At 35.7% G+C, this 14360-nt stretch overlaps 1 protein-coding gene across 4 annotated transcripts in view; it reads left to right on the forward strand.

Annotated features, from left to right (window-relative positions):
• LCLAT1 (lysocardiolipin acyltransferase 1) overlaps positions 1–14360 on the forward strand; it is a 162782-nt gene that overhangs the window by 57487 nt on the left and 90935 nt on the right. For 2 of the 4 annotated variants that reach the window (XM_045511767.2, XM_010948437.3), the window contains exons 2-3: positions 6047–6215; positions 12794–12992. In XM_045511767.2, coding sequence (XP_045367723.1) covers positions 6051–6215; positions 12794–12992 — 364 coding nt within the window. In that variant the 5' untranslated portion in view covers positions 6047–6050. Of the gene's footprint in view, positions 1–6046; positions 6216–7551; positions 7659–12793; positions 12993–14360 lie in introns of those variants that run through there. The other 2 variants (XM_010948438.3, XM_074378674.1) reach the window with 2 other exon arrangements.

Genomic DNA, 14360 nt, shown 5'->3' on the forward strand with positions numbered 1-14360 from the left:
CCCAATAACATATTATTCTTGTCTTTCTGAAAATGTTAGTTTTTTTCTACCTGAATAGTTTTTCTTTCAAGTATACTTTTTTTCCTATTTATTTTAGTATCTAGTGTCATGTTAAATTCTTTCCTCAGATGTCTTGTTATCTATTCACAATAAAAAAATAGGGGGCTTATAAAGCCAATTACATATAGGTGAGGGTTATGTGAACTTTGGGCTTCACTGTAGGGTGACTTAGGTGGACTTTTTATTAGGAAACCCCCAGTGTTTCTCTATTTTCATCTTTCCTCATGGTCTGGTCAGATTCCCCAGGAAAGTGCGCTCCAGTAAATCTGCCTAGAGCTGTGCTATTCATGTTCAATACAATAGCCACGTGTAGCTAATGGCTACCATATTGCAAAGCACAGCTATTGAACATTTCCATCACTGTAGAAAGGTTTATTGGAGAGCACTGGACTAGGACTGAAAAATCTTGCTGCAGCCATCTGAGCACCCAGTGAGGATTCAGGATTCAGTAGGTATATGGTTACTTAATCCCACTGTTCTTAGAGCAGTGACTGCCCTCAGCTGTGTATCCCCTAGTCCAGAAACTCAGCTTTACCTTCTCCAGAGAAGACAGTGTCTTAAACAATATGCTTAACTATGTTACTTTTATTACTCATTATTTACTTTTTGATTTTTAAATTTTTTACTGGTCCTAGTTTTGAACTCTCCTCTGCATTCTCTGGGAATGCCCTTGGTAATAGGCTCTTTTGGAATAGGGGAATGGGGAGGATAATAGATTTGTTACCTCACCTATCTCAGTATAAACAGTGTAGACACTTTTCATTAAGAGAACAAGTCCCAGGGGGGAGTGAGGGTATATACAGCTCAGTGGTAGAGTAGATGCCTAGCATGCACAAGGTCATACGTCAGGTACATTAAAAATAACAATAATAAATAAATAAACCTAATTAACCTCCCCCCAAAGAAAAGAGAACAAGTCCCATATTTCTTCACCAGTAAATACCACTGATATAACTAATATCTTATTTTTGAGGCTTTTGTTTGAAGTGGATGAGAATGTTTTTCAAGTGCTGATTTTAGGACACATTTGACATTATCAAGGTTTATAGCAAGGTCTTTTTAAAACCTCCAATTTGCAAATTGGACGCATGCACCATGATGCATATGAGGTAAGTAAAACAGACTAAAGACCCATTGAGGTTAGGTTACTGGATAGTTGGTCAGATTATTACTACCTAAATGATTTGGTTTTTGACAGTAGCCTTGCAGTATTCAAATTCCAGCATTGAGTTTCAGCAAAATTATAGATTACTTATATGTCATGAACCTTTGGGTTGTTCATAAATTTGCATCTGTAGGTGTTAAATATGTAAATACCAAGAGCCTTCTGTAATGTGGCAAATATTAGGTGCTCAAAAGGTAGTTCCTCACCTGTGAGCATCCTGGTTCAGTGACGTCTTGATCATCAGACTGTTGAGTGGTGGAGCTGGATCAGATGCTCCTGGCTCACAGACTTCTCTGATATCTGGTTGGATTTTTGCCAGCAGTCCCACGCAAAGAGCAGAGAAGCTCTTTCCTTTTAAGACGCTTAGTCAGTATACAGGTTGGTTTTATTGGGTCTAGGCTTACAGGCACCATGTCACTTTTAACATTTATCCTAAAACATGAGTCATGTACCCATGGTGACACGCTGCTGGTGGTACTCTTGCTATCCTGGCCTGGACTGTGTGCACTTTGTCCCTAGGACCTATGTCTTTCTGACTTCTTGCAGCTCCCCGATGTATACTCTGTATCTCATTAGTAGGTAATGAGTTATAGTTCCTTGTTTAAGCCACGCTGTTTCAAGTTTCTGTGACTCTGCATATTTTGTTCTACTGCCTGGACTAATCTCTCCCCTCTCTCAATCTCTCATCTTCTAAGAGTCTAGTGCCTTCTTTAATCCCTTTTAGCAGAGCTCATCTTGCCTTACTTTCATCTATCCTGAACACCCCTTCGTACCTCTGTCGTAGCATGTATCACACCAGATTGCAATAATTTCTTAGCATAGTTAGCTTCCCTACTAGACTGTAAGAGCGGTAATAGTTAATTCATGTAACAATTCAAATATTAACGAAATTTTATGCAGTAAAACATCTTTCCTTCCTGAGCAAGGAACTGTAAGTATCCCTAATAGACTCCATTAATCCTTGTCAGGGAGTGTCCTCCCACACTGTCATACTCCAGGAATAATATATGCAGCTGAGGAGGAAGTCCAGGTGGGCTCTGTTTCGGTTCCTGCCTTTGCTTGGCACTGCAGTCACTTCAAGTGCAGGTGGCTAGACAGCCCTGGCAAGCATCAGAATGAGATTATGAGCTAAAAGTTAGTGGGGTAAGAGACCTTACTAACTCACCAGAAGGAAAGCGGTATTCAGGGAAAACGCTCCTGGGATAGTGCAGTAGGCATAGCTTTTCAAGAAGATCTGCAGTTTGGTTCTATATCTCTGTATTTGGCAATAAAATGGATATGCCATTTTAAAACTATGGTTATTTCTTTTCCAGATGACTTTTCTTTTTTTGAGAATGCTATCAGTATTATACAAAGAATGCACAAAAATATTAAATTACAGTGTTTGTAATTACTTTTCAATGATGTGGCCTTTATTTTTTATTTTAAAGGATTTAAAAGATTAGATGTTTAATTTACCAGTTATTTAGCCAGACTTTCTGCCAGCAAAAGCTGGCAACTCCTATCCCTGGCTCTCCCCAAGTTTTTGTGTGCTATATGTCAAGTACTAGGGACACTAGATTTGCTAAGTTTCTGTGAACTTCTCTAACATTCAGAGTAATTTTTGCATGAGGTATTAAAAATTGGTTTAGATTTGTGACATCTTGATTTTATATATTGCTTATTTTAAAGTGTGTATGTTTAATTACAGAAGCAATATATTTGAAAAAAACAGTGTAACATTTTAGACTGAACACATGCTCTGACGCCGTAATTACTCGGATTCAAATCCCAGCTCTGCCATTTACTAGCTGTATAATCTTGAGCATGTTTTTTAACCACTTTGTGCCTCAATATCCTTACATATGAAATGTAGGGTAATGAAAATATCTACACCAGGGTTAATTGTGAGTGTTAAACAAGTTCACATGTTTAAAATATATGAAACAGTGCCTGGCGTATTCTAAAAGTTTGACATATTTTAGATATTATTATAATTGAAATAATCCAGACATGTAGAATTCCCCACATCATAAAAGCTTAATGAATATTCTATCAGATTTTATCTCCTATAGCATAATCTTTTTAATTTAATTCTTAATCTACATACAGTAAAAGATCAGTAAAAATAAAATGCACAGCCGTATAACCAGCACTGCGATCAGGAAATAAGAACTGTTTCCTCAACCCCTAAAACTTCCCTTGTGCTGTGCCTTCCCAGTCAAACCCTCTCCCTACCCGTCACCTTTGGCAACAACTGACCTGTTTCCCTCCTTACAGATTTTCCTCTTCCGGAATGTCATATGAATGAAATCATACAGTTAAAAAGAAATCATACCTTTTGAGCCTTGGTTCCTTCATTCAGCATAATGTGTTTGAGATTAACCCCAGATGTTGTATGTATCAGTCATTTGTCTTTACATTGCTGAGTAGGATTCAGTTCTCTGGATACAAAAGCATGTGTTTATCGACTCACCCCCTGACTTGACATTTGGGTTGTTTCCAGTTTTTTGCACTTATGAATAATGCTGCTCTAAACAGTTGTGTACAGGTTTATGTGTCAACGTAAGTTTTTAATTTGTCCTGGATATGCAGTAGTGGGGATTGCTGGGTTATATGGTAATTGTACATTTAACATTTTAAGAAACTGTAAAGCTGTTTTCTATCATGGCCATACCATTTTGCATTCCCACCTGCAGTGTATGTGATGTCTGATTGGTCTGCATCCTTACCAGGACTTGGCTTTGTCAGTTTTTTTTTTTTTTAATTTTAACTATTCTAAATAAATGTGTAGCTCATATAATTCTTAACTAAGTTTTCTATCAAATCCTTGAGACTTGGAAGAAGAGAAAGAATAGGGCTAGATTACATGCAGAGTTCATAAGGAGGAGATGGAGAGACCATTCGGTTTGTGAGAGCTTGGTATGTCTGTCATAGTCACTGTTGTATCTCCAAATGACCAGCACTGTGCCTGACACACAGTAGGAATCTCTCTGTATGTTTACTGAATCATTGAACAAATAATTGAGAGGTTAGGGAGGAAATAAGAGTAGAATGGAAAAGTAATTTTGGATTAGAATTGGTCTGAGAAATCCCAGTGTATTCATGATCTCTTTATATCTAAGTTTATGTTTAAATACATGTTTAAACGTTGACTCAGTTCTCTGATTCCCACATCCTTTACAGGAGAGAGGTAGCATGGTATATACTGGGAGGAGCAAAAGGCAAAGAAGATTTGATGCTACTAACTGGTTATATGGATTTAGGAAAGTCAGCTTAACTCGTCTGGTCCTCAGCTTCATCACTGTAAATTCAAAAATTTTATTAGATTATATCTAAGCTCCTTCAATTATAATTTTTGTTTCTTTTAACGATGTCAAATGAGGAAGACGCGTGTCAGAGCCTTTGATGAGGAGGTAGTTGTACATGGAAACAGTGTGTAGTGCAGCCCTTTAGGGAGTTCAGGGGTGAGTATCTAAATGGAGAACTAGCTCATGGCTAATTGGCAGAAACAGATTTTTAAAAGGTAGTTCTGGGGATGAGGGGGTGGTTTCAAACAGAGTAGCAGCATTGCAGGGGTTGGGGGTTATGAAAAGAAGTAAGGGTTGAGGATACTGAATTTAGAAGCTTCTATTATTATTACTATTATTAAATGCTTTAAGTTAGACTGGAGAGAAGCTGCCTATAGTATCTTTTAATGCAAAGAGGAGGAGCTGAGCCTCAGAGAAAGCAAAGCCAAGGGTGTGTAGGAATACGGACGATCCTGGGCCTTGTGTGTGAGCATACTGGCCACTGTTTTCCAGTGGTCTTTTTCTCCACCCTCACTCCCCTCAACCCATTTCTTAGAAGTTCAGATCTAGAGGTTAGTAGAAAGCCAGTTCTTAGTAGATATTTGTTCTATTTGTACCTTGAAGGATTTTGTACATAACACTGTCATGACATTTGAAATTTTACTTCTTTTTCCTGTTGTGATTCTTTTCAAATAATCAGAGGTCTTGATTTTTAAGATAACTTTTTTTAATAAATAAATTTTAAGGCCATTATTATTTTCATGGTTTTAATGTTTTCCAACAGTTATTGTCTTCAGGCAAACTATATTTTTGCTCTAATATAGTTTAGGTTGTAAAATCAGATATTCATTTTAGACTGTTTCCAATAGTTTATTTTAAAACATCAATATTATGTTCATCTGGTTATAAGGATTCTCAAAAGTAATCCTTTGGCAAAATAATTTAGGGAAGTGAGTGTGGAGTCTGGCTCTTTATGAGCTAAAAGGTTAAGCAGAAGTCAGTTTAAGACCAATTGCCCAAAGATACTACTTTTAGATTCTAATGTAAAGAATTAATATTTCTAGATTAAAAAAATTTTTTTTAGTGCACTCTGTAAAAGTGCCATCACTTTTAGGCATAGTCACCCTTAGGAAGCTGTTCTGCAATTCTTACTCCATTAAGCCTACTTTTTATAGTAAGAGATTTAAAAAAAAACAACTCTGTAATATTTAAAAATTTTGTGTTGGATAACATCTTGGAAAAAAATATACAGTTTTATGTTAATACTAATAACGAGAAAAAAATCAAAGGCTTCTTAAACTAAACAGCTTTTTTTTTTTTTTTTTGAGGTCATTTACTCTGTTGAAAGCATCCATTTCTAATGTACTGACAACTTGGTAGACTGGTAGGACATGTAAGAGGGTTACTGCTACAGTATTCAAGCTCGTATCCTTTTATCAGAGCCATTTTTGTTGCCCCTTTAAGAAAAGATTATTATATGTATCATTCTGAAATTGAATTTAGGCAGTTCTATGTATAGTAACAAAATATATCCTTTTTTTGTGTCTTTCAGAATCATGGTGTCATGGAGAGGGATTTACTTTATACTTACTCTATTTTGGGGAAGCTTTTTTGGAAGCATTTTCATGCTGGGTCCCTTTTTACCTTTGATGTTTATAAACCCATCTTGGTATCGCTGGATCAACAACCGCATTGTGGCAACCTGGCTCACGCTACCCGTGGTAAGTTACACACCAGAGAAGGACACCTTACCAGGGTGGCCTCGCCTATTGATTTTTATTTTGTCAGAGTCAGATTAGTCAAATTAGAAGGGACTGTAGCATACCGGTATATAAATATCTGTGGTATAGTGTAGCATATTTAATTCAGACATAAGGAGAAGAATTAGGAGGTTTTGTTAAAAGAGAAAATCGAAGTAAAAACCCAAGGATAATTGTGATCATAGCTGTTGACCACTTATGTGGCAGATATTGTACTAAGTGCGTTAAGAGGATGGCTTCATTTCACGTGTCACCATTACCCCACTTTACAGAAGATGAAATAGAAGCTTTGAAAAGTTTAATAATTTGCCCAAGTTCACACATTTAAGCAAACTATTTAAGCAGAATTAAGAGTAAACCCAGTTTGTCTGCTGCCATTAAAGCCTTAGGTGATAGGAAAACCTTCAAGGATTGGTCAGAGTCACCTGGCACTTTTTTACCTGAGGCACCTCATGATTGTTTCAAAAGAAGGTTTGGAATTCTTTCAGGCCATGGGAAAAAAAATCTGAGAAACTGACAATTTGTAATAAAATCAGTTTCATTAGTGTGATGATTCCCTTGTAGTGGAAGAGGAAAGTTGGCAAGAAATACTTTGCACTGAGTATTTGTACAATTCCTACATTATCAGTATGGATCTGCCTTATTCTTTTCGGCAGAATTTCTTTTTCTTAACAGAAGAATGACTTGTTTTGTAACTTGTGTTTGTTGAAAAAGTAGCAGCAGGATCCTGTACATTCATTGAGCGATTACTTATTAAGTGTCCACCATCCTAGCTTTCTTCTAGGATGTAATGATCAACAGGACGGATATGACCGCTGTCCTTGTGGAGATAGTAGTTTTTTACCTACACTGTCTTTTCCTAGTTGTAGATTTGCACAGCTTGACTGGTTTCTTTTCTGGCTTTCATTGGACTGAAAGACTACTTCCTTTGCTAGCGGGCAGAGGTTGACTTGCTGGGCCATGACTTTTTAAGAGTTAGATTTTTAAATCATCTTTAAAGTATTGTTGCAGCCCTCAAACATATGATTTAATATAAAATATTCATTTTGTAGTGTTTCTTTAATCAGTATCACTTGCCTATTTACAAAGCATTTCTCCATGAAATATCATATATATTAAGTAAAATAAGCATATTGTTTAGTTCACACAAAATCAACCATCACAAGTAGCTATTTCTAAAAAGTCATCTACAAATTGTCTAGATGTTAATTAATTCCATTTACAGCCTTTATAAAACCAGAGACACTTTGTATCGAACATTATAAATTTTCAAATCACTTATGTAACTTTTTTAAAGGTTTTTATTTCATCATCTGTAAAATAAGGAAATTGGAGTAGATGATCTTTGGAGATCCATTCCAGATTCAGCAGTGTATGTCTGATACTAAAGCCAAACATTTAGAGGTAAATGATTTTCTTTTATAAGTTATAGGTTGCTGCTCTACTTTTCTTTAATATCATAAAATTTATATAGTTTATAATTTTTGCTTATGAAGCACATGTTTTTGGCTGAATCTCTCTACCAAAACCTTAAGAGTTTTGAGAACTTTTTGAGATACCACATTGGTGGAAATCATTGCAAATGTTATGCTTTCCAGTGTCCAATCAGTATAATTTGTTTGGAGAATCATATAAGCAGGGTGCTTATTGGTAGAGATATTAGAGACAGACATTTGGTTTCACTGTTGGCCTTACCACCTTCTAAGTCATTTGAACCTGGCTAAGCTATTTAACTTCTCTAAACTTCTCTTCATCTGTAAAAAAGGAGTTGTAACACCACCTACCTCAGAGAGTTATTGTGATGACTAGATGAGATCATGAATACACCCTTTGCAAAGTAAGCAGTAAGTGTTTGCTACTATGTAAGTTTTAGGGGGTAGGCTAAACTGCATTATCAAAGAAAATTCTAAACATAGTGGCTTAAATAAGGTAGAACTTGCTTCACTCTCAGGTCCAGGTTGGCAGGATAGCTCTGCTCCCTGATGTCATTCAAGGACTCAGATTCTTCCCACCCAGCCTGGCATAATAACCTCTTCTGTATGAGCCACTGTTCACCACCACTTTTTTGCCCTAGTCAGCAGGAAGTGGAGACGGAAGGAAGGGCAGAGCCAGCACTTTTCCTTTAGACCAGTGAATTACAAGTTGCACCTAATCTCTCTTGCTCACCCCATTAATGAGAACAGCTAAAAGCTGTAATAGAATCTGGGAAGTATAGTCCTTTCTGCACAGCCACGTACACAATTGAAATCTATTATTCTGGTAGAAATGCTGGATTTTATAGTAGCTGATTCTACTAGTACCAATACTATTATAGCAGAATTATGTCATACATCTGTTTATCGTATACTTCATTTACCTGTACTAGCATGGATGAGGGGTGAGTGGAGACATAAGAAGGAATGTTTGAGATGTGAGTGGTCTGGTGCTGAATATGATTCTTGTGTTGAAAACAATATGCAAACCAGTCACTTCATCTGATGGTCAGTTAGAGAAATTGGTCCACCATTCAGAAAAAACTGGCTAAGCTGGACTTACTGATAGGTGCTGGTCTGTTGTAGGTACTTCCCTGTGAAATTTTCAAGGGGGAAGTAGGGAGGAAGGAAGGACGGACAGATGGATGGACCAACCAGGCTGCCCAGAAGGTTGTATGTAACTTTTCAGGCACAGTGCTGATACAGTGCTGGATGGCAGGGAAGACATACCTTGTGATATGTTTATCCTGGACAAACAAAACAGCCTGGGATTTCATTATTTTGACATTTTCTTCAATGAAAAGCTGAAGATTATTTTGGGATCCATAGGAAACATGTATGAGAAATTGCACATGCAAGGTTAGAGTTGAGGTTTGGGATTCATAGGCTTAAGATTTTTATTCTATAGTACAATGCACAATTAGTAGTCAACTTGCTCTTTCTGCTAGTTAAAGAAAGGGCATCCTGTGTTTTAATTTTTTTCGGATTTTGAGTATATATCATAGTTGGAATGCAGAGTGGGGCTGATGTCACATTGGATAGTGACTTCAGACATATCGTCTGGGCCAAGACACATAATTCACTGATTCATTTTGGTAGGTGATGGCCCTTTATACTTGTATTTCTTGCTGCGGGTCCAAGTTTAGTGGACTCCTCCGTGATCCTCTCCATCATGAAGTCTCTTCTGTATTGGAACTTAACTTCCCAGACTTTGGAGAAGGGGTTATAATTATGAGTGGTCATGGACACTTTTGAAAATTTGATGAAAACCACAGGCATTTTGTAGCTACTTTAGCCCAAATGATAATGTTTTACTCTGTTAATATGTTAATACTCTGTAATACTTCAGATATTTCAGCCAGCAAGCCACCTAGCTTCTCAATCACAACACCATCCTATTTAGTAGAAGAGCCAGTAACCTGACTTGTAAGTTAGTTATTGCCTTGCTGGTCTTTATAATTTTACTACCTATATGTATTTACCCCCAGAATATCTTAACTACTGTCTGTTTTAGAAAGTTTTAAATGTGGACACTTAATGTATATTTATATATTTTTTTAGTTTATATATATATATATATATTTATTGAAGTATAGTCAATTTATAATGTTGTGCCAATTTCTGGTGTACAGCATAATGCTTCCATCATACATGAACATACATATATTTGTTTTCATGTTCTTTTTTTTTACCTTAAGTTACTACAAGATATTGAATATAGTCCCTTGTGCTATATGGTATAAACTTGTTCATCTATTTTATATATATATATATTGAACTCTTAATTTATCCTTTCCCCTGACCCCCATAACCATAAGTTTGTTTTCAATGTCTGTGAGTCTGTTTCTGTTTTGTAAGTAAGTTCATTTGTTTTTTTTTTTCTTTTTTTTAAGATTCCACATATAAGTGATATCATATGGTATTTTTCTTTCTCTTTCTGGCTTACTTCACTTAGAATGACAATCTCCAGGTCCATCCATGTTACTGCAAATGGCATTTTATTCTTTTTTAATGGCTCAGTAGTATTCCATTGTATAACTACACCACAGCTTCTTTATCCAGTCATCTGTTGATGGACATTTAGGTTGTTTCCATGTCTTGACTATTGTAAATAGTGCTGCTGTGAACACTGCAGTGCATGTATCTTTTTGAATTAAGGTTCCGTCTGGATATATGCCCAGGAGTGGGGTTGCTGGATCATATGGTAAGTCTATTTTTAGTCTTTTGAAGAATCGCCATACTGTTTTCTATAACAGCTGCACCAAGCTCTACACCAAGGTATAGGAGGGTTCCAGGTAAAATTGTCCTTGTATGTGGCTGACATGATAGTATATATAGAAAACCCTGAAGCCTCCACACAAAAACTACTAGCGCTGATAAAAGAATTCGGCAAGGTAGCAGAATACAAGATTAACATAGAGAAATCAGTGGCATTTCTTTACACTAACAATGAAATATCAGAAAAGTAAAACAATCTCTTTTAAAATTGCATCCAAAAAAATAAAATACTTAGGAATCGATCTGACCAAGGAAGTGAAAGGCTTATATGCAGAAAACTACAAAACATTAAGGAAATTAAAGATGACTTAAAGAAAAGGAAAGATATTCTATGCTCTTGGGTTGAAAGAATTAACATTGTTAAAATGGCCATACTACCCAAAGCAATCTAGAAATTTAATACAATCCCTATCAAATTACCCAGGACATTTTTCACAGAACTAGAACAAATAATCCTAAAACTTATATGGAATCAAAAAATACCCAGAATTGCCAAAGCAATACTGAAGAAAAAGAATGACCCTGGAGGAATAACCCTCCCAGACTTCAGATAATACTAGAGACCAACAGTAATCAAAACAGTACAAAAACAGGCATATGGACCAATGGAACAGAACAGCGAGCCCAGAAACAAACCCACAAACTTTTGGTCAATTAATCTTTGACAAAGGAGACAAGAACATACAATGGAGTAAAGACAGTCTTTTCAGCAAATGGTGTTGGGAAAACTAGACAGCTGCATGTAAATCAGTGAAGTCAGAACATTCAGACCATACACAAAAATAAACTCAGAATGTCTTGAAGACTTAAACATAAGACAAGACTTTTTAAACCTCTTAGAAGAAAACAGTCTCTGACATAAATCTTAGCAATGTTCTCCTAGGGCATTCTACACAAGCAATAGAAATAAAAGCAAAAATAAATGGGACCTAATTAAACTTATAAGCTTTTTGCATATGCAAAACAAAAAGACAGCCTATGGAATGGGGGAAAATAGATGTAAAAGATGAGACTGACAAGGGCTTAATTTCCAGCTTATATAGACAGTTCATACAACTTAATAACCAAAAGGCAAACAACCCAATCCAAAACTGGGCAGACCTAAACAAACATTTCTCCAGTGAAGGCATACATAGGGCCAATAGGCACATGAAAAGATGCTCAGTTGCGCTAGAAATGCAAATTAAAACTATGACGAGGTATCACCTCACGCCAGTCAGAATGGCCATCATTCAAGAGTCCACAAACGATAAATGCTGGAGAGGGTGTGGAGAAAAGGGAACTCTCCTAATTTTAATGTATATATTCTTATTTCTTTTGTTTCTCTCAGTATTATGCTTGTATGTCATCCATGTTGCTGTAGATACCCATAGTTCATTTATTTTTATTGTTGTATCATATTCCATTGTCAGACTATACCACAGTTTATTTGCTACATTTGATCAAAGTTTTCATGATACTGCCAAAGGGAACCTTTGATTTTCTTATCTTTTATCTGCCTTGGACCAGTTTTCTCTCCTGTAGTCATATATTAACTAGTAAATTTGTTACTTGTAAATTATCAAAAAATTTAAATGGGCATTAAAATCAGTAATCAGGGATTCTTACTATCAGTTATTGTTCTTTCAAGAACTTTTAGTCTGTTATATACTTCAGAATATTTTATATATATTATATGCCTGGCCACCAGAAAAGTTAATTAAGCAAATTCAACAAATATTTGAGCATCTTCTACGTCAAGCACTCTTGTAGGTACTGGGGCTCCCGCACTTTAGTAAACATCTAGTTATTCTTTGTATATTTTAAAAAATAAACAGATAAGTGTATTTGTTTTTTTTTTTTTGAACAGTCCACAAAGGTCTAAAATGAAAATTTTGACTTTCTGTTCCCTCAGCCCTAGATTCAGTGTTAAATTTCTCGACTATCCTTTTTATTTAAAAAAGTAATCTTATGTATCTATGACGTTACAAAATATACAGTGGAATCTTGTATGCCTTTTGCACTTTTTTTTGTTTTAATAATCTATATTGAAGATTTCAATGAAAGTTAGCATTTTTAAGTTAGGAAAGTACCAGAAACTTAAATTAGTAAAACTGACAAGAGAAACAGTGCCTTTATACTTTTCCAGGTTAACTTCTTTTCCTGATTTTTTATTATAGAAGCAAGAATAATGGGAAACACTATGTTTTGACTTATTAGAAAGTAGATTTATTTATAGGACATGATAAAATTTACCTATAGGAAATCATAACTTTAAATTGTTATGTATCTATATTGTTTTTTCCTTAGGCATTACTGGAAACCATGTTTGGTGTAAAAGTGATTATAACAGGTGATGCATTTGTTCCGGGAGAAAGAAGTGTCATTATCATGAATCATCGGACAAGAATGGACTGGATGTTCCTGTGGAGTTGCCTGATGAGATATAGCTACCTCAGATTAGAGAAAATTTGCCTCAAAGCCAGTCTCAAAAGTGTTCCTGGATTTGGTAGGTTATTCACAAGTTATTTTCAGTTGTTCACGTATGTCATAGGTGATGTACTTACTCACTTTAGAACTACAGAATAACTTACTAAACTCCACTTAAGTATCACAGCCATTCCTTTTCTCCTCCCTAGCCTAAAAATAATCAGCAGTATCTTTTTTCCTTAGGGAGTCATAACAGATTAGATGTTTCAAAAAAATATGTTAACGTTGAAAGAGAATAAACTATTCTTAAGGAAGTAGATATGGTTCCAGAGGGACCAAAAATTTGAAGGATATGAATGGATAGTTCAGTAGCTGCCCCCTGTCCTCACCTAAGGTTAAATGCCTTTTTTTAAATTGAAGTATAGTCAGTTTACAATGTGTACAGCATGTTTCAGTCATACATATACATATATTTGTTTTCATATTCTTTTTCATTATAGGTTACTACAAGATACTGAATATAGTTCCCTGTAACTTTTTATTGCAAGTCATGCTTGTGGTAATTTAGACCCAGAAACTCATCTGGGCTGATGAGGTACTTGTATGGAACTGATTCACATTCATCTGATAAATATTAATTGATTACCCATTGGTTCCAGGCATTATAGTAGGTGCTGATGTTTTCTAAACTTACCTAATCCATCCTTTTTTTTTTTTTTAAAGTCTTTTCACTGTACTTGTTGTATACTATAATATTAACATTCCTAGAAATGTTGCTTTTCACAGTTAAGAATGCAACACATTCACTGAGTGGTGATAGGGATACTTCTGCATTGCATGTTAAATCTTAATTGCTCTCCACTTCTTAATGTGAAGTAGTGGTAACAGACTAAAAATATATTCAAAACTAGTTATTCACATATGAGTATGTGAGGCACCCACTATACTGACAGCCTCATCCATTTACATCTACACTTCTGTAGTTTCCTGTGTAATATTTCTTATTTGAATTCTTTGCCCTCTAAACTGTGTTTCTGTCAGTGTACTGAAAATGTTCAGGATTTGTGAAGGCAAAGTGCATGCATTGTCCTCAGGATAGACTAGTAAGAAGCATGGTGTGTTTGTGTTTTAGTTGCCTTCATGCTTATAGTGTTGTCTTTCTTTTTGCCACTTTTACAGTATTGTGGTCTCAGGATAGTCAGATTTCTTAAAATGGCAGCTGACTTTCCCTGGAGCAGACATCCCCATAGAACCACCAAGAAACCACAAGGCATTTTATAACTTAGCCCCAGAATTCATATAGCACCACAAACAGAGGACATTATTGGTGGAAGAAGTCACCGTTCTCAAAAATTCTAGGGGAGGGAGCATAGATTTCACCTTTGGTGGGAGAAATGTCACAGGTTTTGTCAGTATTTTAAAAAGACTGATCAAGAATGATAATCTT

Source organism: Camelus bactrianus, chromosome 15 (assembly GCF_048773025.1).
Source record: "Camelus bactrianus isolate YW-2024 breed Bactrian camel chromosome 15, ASM4877302v1, whole genome shotgun sequence".
Lineage (NCBI taxonomy): Eukaryota > Metazoa > Chordata > Mammalia > Artiodactyla > Camelidae > Camelus > Camelus bactrianus.